General features: G+C 38.5%; 1 protein-coding gene across 3 annotated transcripts in view; it reads left to right on the forward strand.

The window, feature by feature from the left end:
• Nucleotides 1–17,557, forward strand: part of whrna (whirlin a) — a 139,828-nt gene that overhangs the window by 56,091 nt on the left and 66,180 nt on the right. For all 3 annotated transcript variants that reach the window (XM_042394650.1, XM_042394647.1, XM_042394649.1), the window contains exons 2-3: nucleotides 4,397–4,615; nucleotides 9,141–9,266. In XM_042394650.1, coding sequence (XP_042250584.1) covers nucleotides 4,397–4,615; nucleotides 9,141–9,266 — 345 coding nt within the window. The remainder of the gene's footprint in view (nucleotides 1–4,396; nucleotides 4,616–9,140; nucleotides 9,267–17,557) is intronic.

Genomic DNA, 17,557 nt, shown 5'->3' on the forward strand with positions numbered 1-17,557 from the left:
AACTTATCTCCTCTATACTTTTATCTACAGTTCTGCATTGATGCGGTCCGTCAAGAGGGGAGGAGGTGAAAGAGGGAGGGAGTGATGACAGGCATTTTGGTCCAGTCAGTGATCTCCACTGCTGACAGGGTTTTGTTGTCACAGAATTGAAGTTATTATCTCTCAGCACAAATCAGGATCGTGAAATTGATTCAGCTAGATTGTCATGCTCAAGGAGACGTACCTCCTCTGAAATCCACAGCACGCTGACAAGTAATAATTTGAATTGTTGCTTGTAGCATAGGCATTTCAACAGAAGCATTTAGTAGTTTTCTTGCAAGTATTGTAGGAAGAAGACAGATGAAAGAAGACTGATGTGAGGGTTAGATGTATTTGTGGCTCAATAAAGGAGAGAATGGAGGGATATTGTGTTTGGTAACAGCATTCACTTGGATTCCTGAGGGACACAGAGCTACCCCAAGAAGTCATTTCACCAACCTTGCATACAGAGTAAGCAGGAAATGACTACTGGAGATTCATCATGATGTAGCCTCTTAGATTTATTTTGCACTGCATTTTTCATTGAATACTTAAAAAACAGCATGAAACATGTATGCGTAGGTGTGGACAGCAGGCACATGTCCCTACCAATATTGTTGCTGAATTGTCCCTACCGATATTTTTACCAATCTCAAACAATCTAGCTGTTTTAACTGCACATAATGTTAATGGGAAGATCTCTGTAGAGTTGCCAGGTTTCTGTGTTTTCTGCAAAAAAGTGTGCTATTATGATAAAGAGTGAGAGAGCAGGATATGGGGGATACTCGACCTGATGATCTGGCAACCCTCAACTTCAAGCTGTGCACATTGTTGACTAGCAGCAGCCTGGCAGCAGCATCAGCAGCAGCAGTAGTAGTGGAGTTGGTGAGGTGGAGAATCTGAAGAGGTTCATGTTTATAGTTTAAATGATCCAGATGTCACAGAATTGAAAACAACTTCACAGGACAAAACTAAGATCATTTGATATTATATTTAATTTCAGGCTTTAGGTGTTGTTAGCTAATTTGTGATTGTTGCTCAGACATGCTGTTTAATAAACAATTTCACTGTTGGTGAAAATTCCTCCCAAATGCAACATCTAGTCCTTTTGAAAGAAGAACCAAAGTGTCAGTAACAGTCTTATTACTTAATTAATAAGAATGTTCTGTAATTAGTCCAAACATTAATCTTTGAAAGTAGTGGGAGAAATATTTAGTATTTAATGCCTTATCTTCTCCTTTCCATGAGTGGATCAAGAGCAGAGTTATTATTGCATATGAACATTATTTATAAGCTAAATTAGCAACAGCTTGTCCAACTGATTCCTTTGTGACTGTCAGTCATCATTTCATTATTAAAATCCTGTCAGCAGCAGCACAGAGACACACAGACAGGTGAGCCGCAGCCTCTCAGGTGAGCTCTGATGTGGTAGTGAAAGATCTAGCCAGAAGTTCAGAATAATACAATTAAAAGTTTTGGAGATTATTTTAAAGATAGGTTTGAGCATCACTGATTCTGTTATGAAACTCTTGAGTGGATAGAGTGATAGAGAGCAAGTACACATACACAATGATTTTGCCCATTCAACAAAAAATAGCCCTACCAAAATTAAAGGGGCCATATTATACCCCTTTTCCACAAGTTAACACAGTTCCCTGGGGTCTTAATAAAATGTCTCTGACTTTCTTTGGTTAAAATACCACAAGGATCAAGCACCACAGCAGCCTTCTCATCTGGTGTAAACAGCCCTGTTCAGAACAGCTGTTTTGAGTTCACCCCACTCTTTTTTTGCGGGGTGTGCTAGCTACCATGGCAACTGTTGAGCATGAAACCCGGAGAAACATGGTTGCCAGAGAAAACAGCGGTGCCAATGAGCAGTGCAGCAAACACACCAACACACCTTCTGTTACTCGCGCGACATTGACTGTGTCATTTGCATTCATTCGCCCCAAACTGCCAGCTAGTCCCCAACCAGCGCGGTGATGTTACTGAAGCTCAGCCTGAATGAACCCAAAATAAACTTAGATTTTGCTGTGGTCTAATTGAAATAAATGAATAAATATGGCAGCAACGTTATTGTTTATACACATAGATATCTACTTTAAGATTATATAAACTCACCAGCATTTAAGATGTTTATTATTGATGACAGCAGCTGAGGCGAGTATAAAGATGAATCCACTTAATCCCAAAGGTTTAAAAAATAAACTCCTTCCACCGGTAAACTGCTCTGGATTATAGAAGAATTGGGTGTTTATTCCTCCAGATGATGAGACAGCAGCAACACAGGACTCTTCGATTCTGCTCCCTGGCTCTCTCCTCCAGAGCTGGACGGTGCTCATCAGCCATCTGTCAGCAAGCAGCGGCTCTGTGCCTCGGTCCAGCCCTGCAATACACGCACATTTTACGCCCTTAGCCTAGCCTAGCTTAGCTTAGTTTAGTTTAGCCAGGTCTTGGCTGATATTTGTGAGAAAAACATGGCAGACCTCAGGAAATTTAGTAGTTGGAGACTCAGATAGAGGCATGGATGGGGGGGAGGGCAGTACAAATTTTCATTTGGGCCAATGAAGGCCCAAATGATGTAAGAGGGGGCATCAAATCTGAATGGCCTGTTGAATCACAAGAGTACAGAGCAAGCCAGCCCACACCAAACTGGCTGGGATGTTTTATTTCCAAGTTTGTGCATGAATAAGCACATCAGAGACCCAAATATATACACACAAGCACTGAAAAAGTGTTTTTCATAATAAGGCCCCTTTAAAACCAAACCTATGCCCTTGTATGTATGAAACATTACATATGGGACATTACACAGCAGAAATACATAAGGCTGTACAACCTGCAACAACAACAATAATAGTAATAATAATAATATATTTAATTTGTACTGGACTTTTCATTCATAGTGAAAGTCAAGGTACACCAATAGTTAATATTTCTCTCAAACGTAACATTAATTCAAGCAATTGACAGCTATGAATATATTTAGCATAGAGAGAGTTTTAAATGGAGAGAGAACAAGGACATTTTCATCAAGTAGAAATGACAACACAATGTGTTTGTGGTTTTCAGGGATGTCAAGCGATGACTGATCACCTAAAATCAAATCAGGAAGCATTTAGGTTTGATTTTATCCAACAGAAGGTCAAGCATGTCCAGAATGTAGCTTGTATTTCAAGTCTCTCTGCAGTCTGAGCTGTGAGGGGTGCGTTTTCATTTGAGACATAGATTTAATCACCTTCAACATTAGTATTGTACTCTGGTTAGTGTGCACCAAGTCACCCTTCTTGTTTGCTGGTTATTCATGTACAGGATGTCAAGGCAGCTGTGGTGATATCTCACCTATTTGCAGATGATGTTTTTTTTTTTTTTTATCAGATTGTGATATCTGATGTTCCTTGGCTGCAGTAACGGAGGCTTTTTACTTTCCCAGAGTGGTGAGAAGAGAGCTCTAAACCTTTCGATTGGTTCTATCCCGCAACAGTGCTCATGAGATTTTGGTAAAGACTAAAGGAATGAGATTGCTGATAGAAGTGGCTGGAGATGGAGCTATAAATAGTTACTGGGTAAAAAGATGCCTTGCCTATGCATTCTATTGCAACTAGGGCCTTGACATGGAGGAATAATTTTGATTTGATATGTCTGTAGTCTATAACACACATTGATGGTAGCAAAATGAAGCCTTTCCATATACAGACCTTTCCTGTCCTTTCAAAACTCATGAAGTGGTTGCTGCAGGAGCAAACTGTCTGTTTGTGATGTCAGTTTTGAAATCAGGAGTGTTCGTGATCATTTTCAGTCTGAAAACAGAGGTCCTCTTTGTGTTTCTGCTGCAGAAAGATGGTTTGAGCATTAAGACCTTCAGCCCTGTTCTGTCTGATTTCTCCAGACCACCGGGCACATGGGAATATATTGATCTGCGGAGGGATTGCACATACAGCAAGCTATCAGAAGGCAATGAGGCACAGCCAACAGCAATTTTCAGTAGAAATGTATTTGTTGTGTGTGTGTGTGTGTATGTAGGTAGGTGTTTGGTCATTTGGGGTTTGGATGGTGGAGAAGCATCACAAAAATGGATTGTTTCTATGTAATCTTTAATTCTCTCCTAAATATCCCTTTCAGCCTTTTTATGTGTTGTGTCTCACTTCAATATTCACTGCTGCAACCACATGGTGTGTCTGGGCCCATGCATGTATGTGTGTGGGTGTATGCTATGGCTTTATAAAATAAGATAAAATTGATTGACATGTGGATTTGTGTGTACTCACATGTTCTGAGAATAGAAAAATGTTTTACTTGTGTTTAAAGTGGGCTGAATCTCTCCTCTCCTCTCCTCTCCTCTCCTCTCCTCTCCTCTCCTCTCCTCTCCTCTCCTCAGGTGCTGAAGGGCAGTAAAAAGCTTTGTCTTTCTGTACGTTCAGTCGGCCGGATTCCAGGCGGCTATGTCACCAACCATGTTTATACCTGGGTTGACCCTCAGGGTCGGAGTGTGTCCCCTCCTCCTGACCTGCCTGAGCATCGGAGTGCCACCCTGAGAAGAACTGACAGCCAGCGACGCAGCAACATGCAGCTACTGCAGGACGGAGATGAAAAGAAGGTGAGACAAAACATCAGGGTGCTGGAATAATGGAGCAGCTTGTGTTTCGCCTCCATTTTTTTTTTTTTTGCACAACAGTTAGATGCCCCCTCGAATAATACTATCAGGAGAACACAAGCAAATATTCTACTTTTGGATAACATATCCACAGATTGTTTATGATTATAATTTATAAGTTTAAATCTTTTATAGATGACTCCGATATTAACCAATAAATAATTTCATACACTCAAAACATTTGACATTCCTTACATCCATTATGCACTTATAACAGTTTCTGCTTGCAAAAAAAGTTGCTTACAACATATTACTTACATGTATAATTTCTCAAATTTCTTTTAAACTTTGAAAATAAACACTGGAAAAATAAAATCAAATATTCATGAAGAATGTAAAATGGTAAGAATAAATTAAGCCATGCTAAAGTAAGCAAAGAAATCTAAAACAGTTTGATCCATTAATCATAAATATTGTAACAAACATCCTTAAAAAGTCATTTCCAGCTTTCTCTAAGGGCATCAACTAAAATTTTGCTTCTGTAACCGGCGTCATGCTGTGAAGCGGCCTCGGGACTGAGAAATACTGAGAAAAGAATGATAACTCTTCTGTTCACATTCAGCCTAGTTATGGACACTTCTTCACTTTCTGATGGAGTTCAACAAGTCCTTTTCGCCGTGCTCTGCCTTTGACTCTGATCTCCACTTGACTTAACTCTATCATGGAACTCCTCACACTCCAACTCTGTGACTGCAGGGCCTGGTTTTGTGCATGACTTCATAATATTTTTTTTATATGAACTTGAAGGAAGGGAAAAGCAATCATACAACTTTAGCTTCAGTCATTGCAGTCCATGAATGAATCAGAGAATAAAGTGAACATGAACTCTTGTTGAACTTGAACATTGACATTAACCATTTGTGCACCTGACTGGGCAAACACACAAAACGCAGGCTATCATCAGTCCTCGCTTTTGATGTTTAATCTGGCAGTTCTTGAAACACTAAATTTCTCCCAATCTACCCACCACAGCCACTTTCTTTATATATTTGAGAAAAAAAGGTCATGCATTTGTAGAATCATGCTGCAATTATATCTGCAAAGCCCAGTTTTAATGGCTGTTAAAGAACTTAGAGGGTCGGCAAGTCACGTTATTATCCGCTTCCAACATGTCCAACCGGGGTGACTTTGAGAGCAGCTGGGAAGAGCAAAAGCAAATTATAATAGTAAGACACAGTAATGGACAAAAAATGATGGATGCAGATTTTTTTTTCAGAAACTTAAACAATAACAGTAATTGGACCTTCAGTCCCACAAAACTCCAGCCTGTCAACACCTGATGACCTGCAGGGAAGGAGCTGTCAGAGCTGTTTAAAAGATTTATTACACTAGAACTTTCAATTTTTCATCACTTGAAAGCCAGGCATTAATCTTGCCAGCTTCAGCTCCGTCAGTGCAGACTGTAATTAGTGCCATGCAGATAACATTTAGAAAATATTAATCTAGTGTCAAGTAAATAGTTTCAGCTCCTTGCTCCTGTTTAAAAAGAAATTAATATCCATTTCTGGGTTTGAGGTGGAGGAGCTCTCTGAAATTTTCAGGTGGTTGCTGTTCAATCTGAGAGAAAAATCTGTCATCTGAACATTTTCAGTCCACTTTCTGTTGGAACAGTTTCCAGGAGCTTTGTAGTTTAGGGGTGACTAAAACGCTGCGTTATATAGGACACAGTGTCAAAGGTCAAAACTGCTGCTCCTATTTCTTTCCTGTGCTTTATGTAGCAGTAGCAGTATGTCTCTGGTGTTTTGGGGGTAAATTGCTAGAAACAAGGCTAGCTCAGGTAGCTTTTTAGCATGTAGTAATTGGCTATCACGAGGGGAAATGTCCTGTTTAGCTGTTCAAACATGCAGTGTTAATTTCACTCAATATGAACAATACACTTCAGGTGATTAAATGTCTATCCCAAACAAAGGCTCTATGAATGCCACCACAGATTCCATTGCTTACAAATCAGAGACATTAGACCGCTGGGGCTCCTTTTTAGAGAGAAAGAGCATATTTCATTAATTCCATGATAACAGCTGATGCCAGGGAACACTATGAACTATAAGAGCTTCTATGTGCTGCCAATAACAGAAGGATGAGTCAGATAATTAAGACTATTTTTCTATGTCCTGCATAAATGTCACAGAGAACATGAATGCCTCCATATTCCCACTCAGCAAAGGTTGCTGGCTTACCTCCAATATGCAGATAGTTGTTATTAAAAGAGAAGAGCTGCAGTGCCATATGCACTGAATGAAAGCAAGATTTCAGTGCCAGATGCCAAACCTACACCAGCAGGAATATAAGAGGGATGAAATTGACATTGTTTAATAGAGATATTTGCACAGCTTGCAGTCGCCAGAGTGCAACTGATTCCCCCTTTTCAATCTTGGCAAGAGACAGCTGTATTAGGATCACACCAAGTAATCAAAGCCTCATTGTGCTGGAGAAAAAACTCAATTTAAAGTTTGGCACTGCTAAGCTACCGCTAAACCTTTCCCAGTGGGCAGTATAAACTTAAATGTGGTCTCTTTTCTTTCCAAATGTATATTCTGAGGTGAGCTCATCCAAGCAGCCAATAGCGAATGATAAATGAAGTACAATACAAAGATGTTTTTTTACTTTTGATGTTAAGGTTGGGTAGGCACATTTAAATGTCATTAAGAAGTATTGTGCAGAGCTTCATTGCAATTATAGTACTGTATAGGTATCAGTGCAGGTGAGAGAGGGGAACGTTTCAACTCTTAGGTTGAGGTGTGTGTGTGTTCCAAGTAAAGAATTAGAAATCATCAACCTGTAATGTTGTGTGCAGTGAACACATATAGTATGAGAAGATTACCAAATTACCTAAAGCTAAAAGCTCAAGGGCCAAAACCTATAGCTTCAGAGTTAAGGGACACCTCTGAGGAATTGACTGAACAAAGCATATCATACCTGCCATCACTGCCAGTGGGATAGAATCAAACAAATCAACCCTTCATCAAACCCTACAGTTTCCCGAACAGACTGCAGAAAGGGTCAAACCAGTCAAAGGTTTCATAGATCAATGTATGTGACAGCAGCCTGGAGGTCAATTTATTACATTATGAGAGCCAATATGACCCTTGATAAAACTAGCATGATCACAGCAAATAATACAATCTAAAGATCTATAAATGTAAGTAACTTAGTACTAAAATAAGTTAATCAAGTCAATATAAACGCAAGGCTAAAAAGATTAGTTTTAACACAGAATTTGAAAATATTAACAGATTGATCGGCTTTCACATTGTTAAATAAATTGCAATGGAAATGAAACCATTAGCGCTAACAAACTGTGTACGTGTTGAAGCTGAAGATCTCCAAAATGTAAGAATTGTGATGTGATGCCTCTCAGTCCAGATCCTCGTCTGCATGCCGAGTGCTGTTGCTCTAGTCCTACCTCCTGCTTGTTGGACTGACTGTCATTGAGATGTGTCAGGTCCACTCTACCGTTAAATGCATCACATCTTGATTTGTGAACTTATGTCTGATGTGTGCAGAATGCAGAAGAATAGGAGTGGGAGGTTGCATTGATCTGTGTTGTTTGGTTATATCTTCACCGCTTAATCATAACTTTGCAGATGCAGAAACTGAAGTTGACTTTTTGTTTGATTCAGGCATTGCCAACTAAGCTAAATTTTTAATTGCCATCTTTCATTGACATGCTGCACACGCTGTATGTGACAACATGAAAACTTGTTCTGCTTTAAAACAAGTGAAATAATCTGGCATTTCTGTCCACCTGTGTCCACATAATTTATTAGAATTTCATTTAATTCAAGACGTTTGTTTAAAGAGGTTGAATTTTAAACCAGTAAACTCATTTTGCTCTAATTTCTGTCGTTTCCAGGTCAGAAATGACTGACTAAATACAGTAAAAGATTAAATTACTTTTTTAAATAGACATTCTTACAAATGCAGTAAGTAGAGTAATCATTTTGTTACAGTCATGTATTTCCTGTAGGTATAATTAACTCTCTGCACCAGTATGTTAATAGCAGAGATATCTTGTAACTATCCAGTATTTTCAGTTGGTGGATTATTCCTTCAAACAGCATCAGATATTGTCCGCACTGCTTATCAGGGGGAGTGGTACAGACGAGCCCCGTAAACAAACCGATTGACCAATTCAAACAGTCATTCCTCCAATCAAAACAGATTCTGCCTCCTCATTACTGGCTCTGAGTCACCACATTGAAGTAGCTCCTGAAACTCTTTATTTTTGCCTGCAAATCCCGGCTCAGAGCAAAGCTGTCATTTCCTCTATGCATTGTGTTCCACATCCCTTTCATTGTGAACAGCCCGACACCGCAGGCAGATCTGGCAGCGCGTCAGGCGACACAATTGAGACTGCAAAATGCCATTTAAAATGTTGATATTTAAGAAGTGTCTGTTTCACACCGTTTCAGATATTTAACCCCTTGCTTCTGCCTTCTTTATCTATTTCTCTGTCCGTCTTTAATAGGTCAACTTGGTTCTGGACGACGGCCGGTCTCTGGGTCTAATGATCCGGGGGGGAGCTGAATATGCTTTGGGTATTTACATCACTGGAGTGGACCAGGGATCAGCAGCAGAGTGTGGAGGACTCAAGGTATCACTTCAATCTATCTTTTCACTCGCTGTCTCCCACACACTCTCACTTTGAAGATGGATAAGGATAGATAAGGATTTAGTTATTGGCATGATTTGCTCTTTGTTGGTGTGCTTGCAGGGGAATGCACACTCTACCTCTCCATAATTGGCCTATTATTCCTCTTTTTCTGAGGCCTCTCACACAGTTTTGGTGCCAAATACATGTATGATATATCAAAATATGAGTCTCATTATATTACTTTTGGTTGCATGTCATCTTATAACTTTTGCAAAATTAGCATAAATCTTTTTTTTTTCAGAACCATTTAGATTGTCATATGCCTTTAATACCCTATCAACCTATCAAGGCTTGTATAGAACAAACAGCAACATCCTAGCAGCTGCTAAGCAACTGCATCAAACACATAAAGAAACCACAGAGGAACCTCCTACAGGTCACTTCAAAAACAATCAGACACATATGAGCTACCACCCCAAACCCCTCGGCTCGCACTCTCTAATTCTCTAGCAGTCACCTAGAACAATCGTAGCAACCACCTAGTAACAGCCCCTTTCAACATATTGCCAACTAACTACCATGTTATTAGCAATAAAATAGGAGCTTTTAAACTAATTCAGCATGCATTATAATTTTTTATTTTACAAAAGTATTGTTTCCTGACAAGAAAATCTTTCCTTTCATCTGCTCTCCTTATAAGGAAGTCAGGTTCAAGTACAGAGCATGCAATGCATTAAAAGTGCCAAACAGCCATCGGTGTTCAGGGTGTATTAGCACTGGATCTATCCATGATTAGATCTCTCCAACCGGTGGGACAGCCCTTAGTCTTAGTTGGATCAGATTTGCACTTCACGCCTACTGTTTGTTCTGTCTAGAATACAGACATCTCAGACTGGTAGTGAAATTTCCTGTTTCCTGATTCTGTCACAGTGACATGACAACAGAGGGAAAGTTATTCCGATATGCCACTTTCTTTGATGTATACACTCACATTTCCTACTACTTTAGGCTATTCTTTGCCAACCTGCTGTTCCTCTTTTTCTTCGCCATATGGGATGCCAAAAATAATTGCTTTAAGGGGTTTGAACAAATTAGAAAGTAACATATGCTATTTTCTTTGATACGCTGTGCTGTGACTCTACTCCCTACACTTCTGCAAGTTTATTTGTATTGATATTTTCAGACAAAAAGAGTGGGTTGACATAGGCAACATTATTGTTGTCTCTTTCAGTGACATATGTAATGGGTTACATCATAGGAACATACAGTATATTTAGTCAGTTTTTCCAGTATTTTACATATTGATCATATTAAAGTTTTAATGTAAGGGTCAGTTTCTCCATATACAATAGCTGTCAATACTATATAATAGATAAAGATAATGTAAAACAATGTGAAACAGCTTAGAGATGACCACTTAAAACTAAGATTTTTATCAACTTCACCTCTGTGACAAATGGTTTTATTCCTTGTGAGAGTTGGTGGCAGGGAAAGGAAAGGAATAAATGAATGAATGAATGAATGATTTAATGAATGAATGAGTGAGTGAATGAATGAATGACTTTCATAACATGAGTAATTAACTGGGAAGGTATTTTGGCATGGGGGTGTTATTAGACTTTGTAACAAAATCATAGTCTTTGAAAAACAATTTATTTCAGTGCCCTTTAGGGAAAGAAAAACTCAATAGCTTTCCACACAAAACCTCTTTTGCTGTTGTTTAAATGATAACATTAAGGCAATAGCAAACACAACTTTTTAGTTTCACTAACATACATGGTAACACATCTCACATATACTGTTGAGGCTTGTTTCAAATTGCGGGTGCAGGATAGATGTACATGTTAGACATTTTTAGGCAGTATCCATCCTTAGAGTGCACAGCTTTGTCTGCTTTGCTTACATACGTGTGTTTGTCATGGTGACATGGCAACAGAAGGAGAGTGAGGATGTCTCCCTGAGCTCCTCATCTCATGCCTGTTAGTTATCAGCACGTCAACCAGCCAATTACACAGATACCTATTAGAAGGCCCACACAGGTGCACACACACTGAGCACAGCATCTTGATGTGGAGTGTTGTTAGCGACTAGAAAGGCATCTTATTAAAAAGGATGGAAAGAAAACACAGGAGGGAGAAAAGGCTTTAATATCCTGTGATATGACATGTGCTTGTCTTGCCCTTTTTCTGTTTCTGCTCTTCTGCTGTTTTTTTTTTCCCCCCCGCAAGTTCTTTTCTTTATTTCATATGTATGAACTATTTAACACTGCTTCTTATGCTGAGCTGGATGTGCTTTTGAGGAATGTGTTTCGGAAAGTGTCAAACCTGAGTCTTTAGAGCTTAGACACCCCCACCTCCCCCCACCCCTCCTTTTCTGTTTTGGTGCCTCGTAGCTCGGTATTTGATGTGGAATTTCATCATTTGTAAACACTGGAAAAAAAAATACAAGGTAATGCAGCTTCCAGTGCAAGAAAGCATATCCAAACAGGCCAGTGTTCAGTGTAAGAAGCGAAGATTTAAATAGAGCACATTTTCCTGTCTGGTGTGATGTGTTTCAGCAATGCTTTTGTTGATTTGGTGAGATGCTTCAGTACACACCTGGCTTTACCCGCAGGGCCAGATGCTGTTCACTGTCTCAACAGAATGAGAGGGAGGTTTGAGAGAGAGAAGGAGAGAGAGCACAGACGTTGACAACTTCCCACATTCGGGCAGAGACACATTTTGTAGTTAGTGTGCACACACTCACTCAGGTAGGCAGGAAATAGGTGAGAGAGACATAAATATTGAATAATAATACTCAGAAATCTCAGGTCATGGTATTTAACGTCTAGCTGAACTGTCCATTAATATGGATCTGGAGTATACCTGTAGAATATCTCTAAGGAGCTAATTATTCAAAATAACTCTCCCTGTTGACATCAGCAGCGAAGGTGTTTAACTGGTGTTTCTGGCATTGTTTGCGCCCCAAGACAAGATCATTAAACAATGTGTCTTGTAAACAATGTTCGTTCTTCGGGATATTTAGAAAATACACAGGACTTGATATTTAGTGGATGTGAATATAAGCAATTGTATTCAGTAAAATCCTCTATGAAGTTGTTGTTGGCAACCTCAGTCAAGCTATTGATTCCCACTTTGGCCTTCTCGGTTGATGTTGGCGTGGTGATTGTTGTGCTTTGTTATTCTACAGTACCTGTTAATGAGAAATAATTGCATGCAAGTGGAAGAGATGGCTGCATATTATTTTGCAATTACTTCAATGTAAAATGGAAAGAACATTTAAGGGAATGTAATTAAGTTTCAAGCCGTCAGTTTGCCTTGTTACTGAAATAGTCAGTTGGGAATTTGGAGAACAGAACCGACCCTGTTTAATCAGCTGTATTTTCTAATCAAAACTATATTTTTGGAAAATGTGTACAACATTAAAGTGATGTCAGTGTTGATTAATTCATGCCTTGTTGTCAGTGTTTTTATATTTACACTAAATGGCAACACTGATAACATTTGGACGATGGGCCTCTTGCTGCACAGTGGTCTATAGTGTTTGATCATCCTGAGCTATGGGGCTTGTGTGCAGTCGGATCCCTGCGTGGTCATACATTCTTTAACAAAATTAGCATTAACCCAGTACTGTGGCACCAAAGCCTACTTGAGCCTGCATCCTCACCAGACAGTGAAACAAGTGAGTAACATCAATATGTCAACATCCTCACAATGATGATGCTAACATGCTGATGTTAATCAGGTTTAATTTTTTACCATGTTCACCAAAGTGGTGGACTGACTGAATGACCAACTGTCCAACAGAGCCATTCAGGCTAAAAATATCACATATTACACCTTCATTGAGACTTATTTTAAAGCAGAAACTTTTCAAATAAGGTACAGCCATCAGCATCTCATCAAGCTGATGGATGTCTGGACATAATCTTGTCTCAACAAAATAGGTACCATGTGCTCTTTTAAAATCCTGAAAAAGACATTTGATTTGCTGTGAGGCAGAAAACTAGCTCTGAAATGTTTTGTCGAATAATCAATTACTCAGTTTTTGACTAGATATGTTTTTGTTTGAAAGTATAAGAAATATATAAGGATAAGAGCATATGACACCTCCTGAACCTTTCTAGCTGAGCTTCATGAACAGGAGGAATGGCTCGTGTACAGGTTTTACTTTGTAATTAAGACTTTGACATTGTAATAACCTGAGAATAAATAAATGTGATAATTATTCACCTTCAATATAAATGACTTTTTTCATATTCTTAAGTTAACTTTTTTCTTATCACAAAAAGGGCCAAGAAGCTGAGCCTGAATTTATGTGTTCTTTGTGAGATAGCTCAGAGGGCACCATTGTGCACCCTGAATAGTGTCAGGGCAGAGACTCATACAGGCTTAAGACGTCTCTGATTGTCAGTCCTCAGTGGGAGAAGACGTTTCCTAACCCTACAGTAGACTGTCTTCACACTCTGCTTCTTGGTTTTCATCTAGCTTGGATGATTATGGTAGATGGCTTATATGGCTTCAAGGCTTCTGTGATCATCACACTGCCAAGATGCCACCGCCTCGATCTTCAGTCTCAGAGAAAATGTTACTTCACCGCTTTGCTTGCCTGCCGCTTCCCCTTTCAACAGGAAGCCTCATAAAACCTGTTTTTAAAATGTTATTTAATAGTATGTAGCAGTAATGTGGCTTTGTAGTGAGGAGGGATGTTAATGGATGTTGAAAATAATTGCAAAGACTGACCATCTTACCAATTAAGGTCCACATTCAGATGTGTGTGATAATGCATTTGAATATATGCATGTGTAAGTTTGGATGAATGCAGGCTGTATGTATTCGTGTTGTTAAGTGACATGACAGACTTTGACTAGTTACTAATTTCCCCCGAATTGCACCTCTTCCCACTCACCACACTCAAAAGGGGGAGAAAGGTCAACCCTGCCCAGTGCCCTTTTGTTGACATCTGCCTGGCTTGGTTTAATTTGATTAACGCAGAGGGAAAAAGGTCATGTCTACGGTGACGTCAACACAGTGACACACATAAAAGTAACAGGAGAGGCAACTGGGCACTATTGAAAGTCTGTAAGAAGTATTCAAGTGCTGCTGTTTCATATTGTTGTAGGTTCATCAAGCATTTGGTAAATTCATAATTAAAGAGGTTTTGTTTAAGTCAGCAAGTAAGAATATATGTATTCAGACCCACTTTCTCATTGTTTGCCTTTTACTCAAATGTAAATACACACATAAGCTGTGTACACACACAGGCTGTGTCTAAATGAATAAAGAGAGCCCCAAACACGTAGATGGATTAAGGCCAAGTATTTTCAATTTGCACAGGGGTGATTTTCCATCCTCTCTGATGATAAAGCAATCCTGCTGAAAGAGCATAAAACAAATCAGGACAAAAAAGGGACTTGGCGAGCAACAAGGTGCAGGTGTGTGTGTGTGTGTTATTCTCTTTAACCACAATGAATAGCTGAAAAGGTCTTGCTTGCTTTAGCCATCTAGACAATGGAGAAACATTATTGCAGCTTAACGAGTTTCAACAATGTTTTAGTTACTGACAAAGTAAATGTCCTTGGTGTCCTCGGTGTGACCTGAAGATCACAACATCTCCACGGATTGTCTGAATTTTTTGCACAGTAGTCAGAATACTAAAATGAAACTGAAATCTCATGGCTTCTTCTTAAAGAAAACTCCATACAAAATTAAAAACTCACACTCAAACAATATAACTTGGAGCACCTCAGGGTTTGATTTTAGGTCCTATATTTTTTCCAAAGTATTTCTATTTCAAAGTATCTCTGCTACAATACACTGCTACAAAAATCCTCATATTAAGTGTTTGATGTTGCAGCTGGTTTGAAAAACTAATTTAAAATATGGATTAGTACTATTTACAAATGTAATACAAACATTGGAGTCTCCCAACTAATGAAAAGATTTTAGACCAAAGAATCATTTTTGATCATATTTGATACTGACCAGCCTTTGATGCACTATTCTTTTACACAGTCAAAAAAACATTTCCAAACACAGCAAGCATGTTAAGCCACTGAAATGGTCAGGGGGAAATTCAGTTAGAGTCACTTTACTTCCAGTTCATAGGAAAAGATAAAAGGGTATAAAAACGAATCTAAAATAGCAACTTCTGGGCTGTCCTGGTGGCTCTGCCATAATGGTTTTAAATTGACCTGGATCCTTTTGTTGCTTTGTTACATTCCCTCTTGCCCATCTTTTCTGTCTCTTTTCACTGTGAGTGGTCCGATAAAGCAGACATTTTATAAATATAGTATTTAAAAGAACATTTTTCCAAAAATGGCCTTGAGAGTCTGATGGTTCCCCAGATCATTTCTGGTGAATCTAGGATTTAGTGTCTGCATATCCTCTATTGCATGTGAAAATTTACTAGAGCTGTATTTCTGAGCTCCCATCAAAAATAGTTATCCAATCTAAAAATCACAGGGATATATGAAAATGAACATGATGTTGAACAACTAGAAAACTTTCCCACCATTTATCTATCAAAATTAAGCCATTTTTATCCTTCATGTAGACTTTGTGCACCTCTTATTTGATTCTTACAACTGGCCTTCTTACCAACAGATTGAAAAAAAAATCTGTAATGCCTTCAATCAGGAATGAGTGCAACACTTTGGTGTTTATTTGGACAATTTTTATATTTGGTATATGTTTAAAACCAAATCATGGTTCAGCCGGTGGTTACTTGATAATATCAGAAATGAAAGACTGAAGATTTTGCTTTTGAAATGATTGTTTATTTCGGATCTCATGAACTCATATTAGTGCATCCTCAGATCCCTAAACAGGGACAGTGTCACAAACATGCAAAACTTAAATGAATTAGCATGTTTAGCAAATTAACTACATGTATGTATTATATGAATCACATGACTGAGAATCTGTGACAACCTGAAAAAGATGAGCCCAACTCATTAACATAGGCATGAATAGATAACTATGTTGTTTTTGTTTTTCATATTGGCCAACAGGCCACCATTTGGTCTCATCACATTTAACTCAGTAGTTCCTCGTTTTCTGTGTAAATACCTGACTCATTGATTGTAGGAGGTTGAAGGTGATGTACAGACTGTGAGGTGCAACTGACTTAAAGGTTTTGAATCAAATCAGGATCATCTATCACAGCAAAACCAGTGAAAAAAGATGCAGTTTCTCAGAGGTACACTTCATTTTCAGCACGTACTGTTATTGTTATTATTATTATTATTATTAATAATAATATATGTGACTTTTTGCAGAGATCCAACTCTGCCCCACAATGTTTTACTGTCCTTTGTGACAACACTTACATACAACCACAGTACAGATTGATCAGTGTTAGTTTACAACATGGTAGCTGGTACTTGCAGGTGTTAAGTATTAGTGTGAAATACAGAGATACCTTGAGCAGTGACCACCACAGATTCAGCATCTCTTTGCTGTGTTATTGTCTTTTGAGGCATATTAAATAACTCCTGATAAGAACAACGTAGACTAATATAATGTGGCCAAAAAAGAAGAGGAAAGATTTATTGTCCCTTGAGGGGAACTTCTTGGACTGAGTCTGCTGCTCTTGAAGAGAACATCAAAACAGGATTCAGCAGACATGGACAGAAATAATAAAATCCAAACAGCAGCATCAGTGTAAAACATACAGACAGTGCAGACATTCAGTGATTCAGTGTTACCTGCAGCGTTTTCATACCACAAATGATGTTTAATTTCAGTTTAATGAAAGGTTGAAATAAGGGCAGCTATTACAACAAACAAACTTTACACAATTAATAACATAAATCATTAACAGGATTGCACCCATGGTCTTTTTAATAGTTACGTTTCCATGAATCATTAACTATTTGCTGCATATTTGTCTCAACTCAAACTTTGGAACTGTGATCACCTTTAAATAGTTAAAAAATATGGAGTATATGCCACATTCATCACTTGTTTTATCACCGATATGTCAATAATTGAGCTTTACTTTGTAGTGTACAATCATGATATTCCTGGTAAAGGTGTCCGATTGGTCAACATTCACTTGACAGAACTTAAAATTAGGTGTTTCATTGTGAAGTGATAGAAAAATAATGGAACCAAACAGACACCATTTCAGTCTATATTTTTATTTTTGATCAGGCATCTAGATTTAATACACATACTGTACACTGGATTATACATATGCATAGAAGAGACTATATACACACTGTATACTTAACATTAACGTTACAGTCTAAAACGCACATAATAACAGCCACTTTATACAAGCTGTCA

Source organism: Thunnus maccoyii, chromosome 19 (assembly GCF_910596095.1).
Source record: "Thunnus maccoyii chromosome 19, fThuMac1.1, whole genome shotgun sequence".
Classification (NCBI taxonomy): Eukaryota; Metazoa; Chordata; class Actinopteri; order Scombriformes; family Scombridae; genus Thunnus; species Thunnus maccoyii.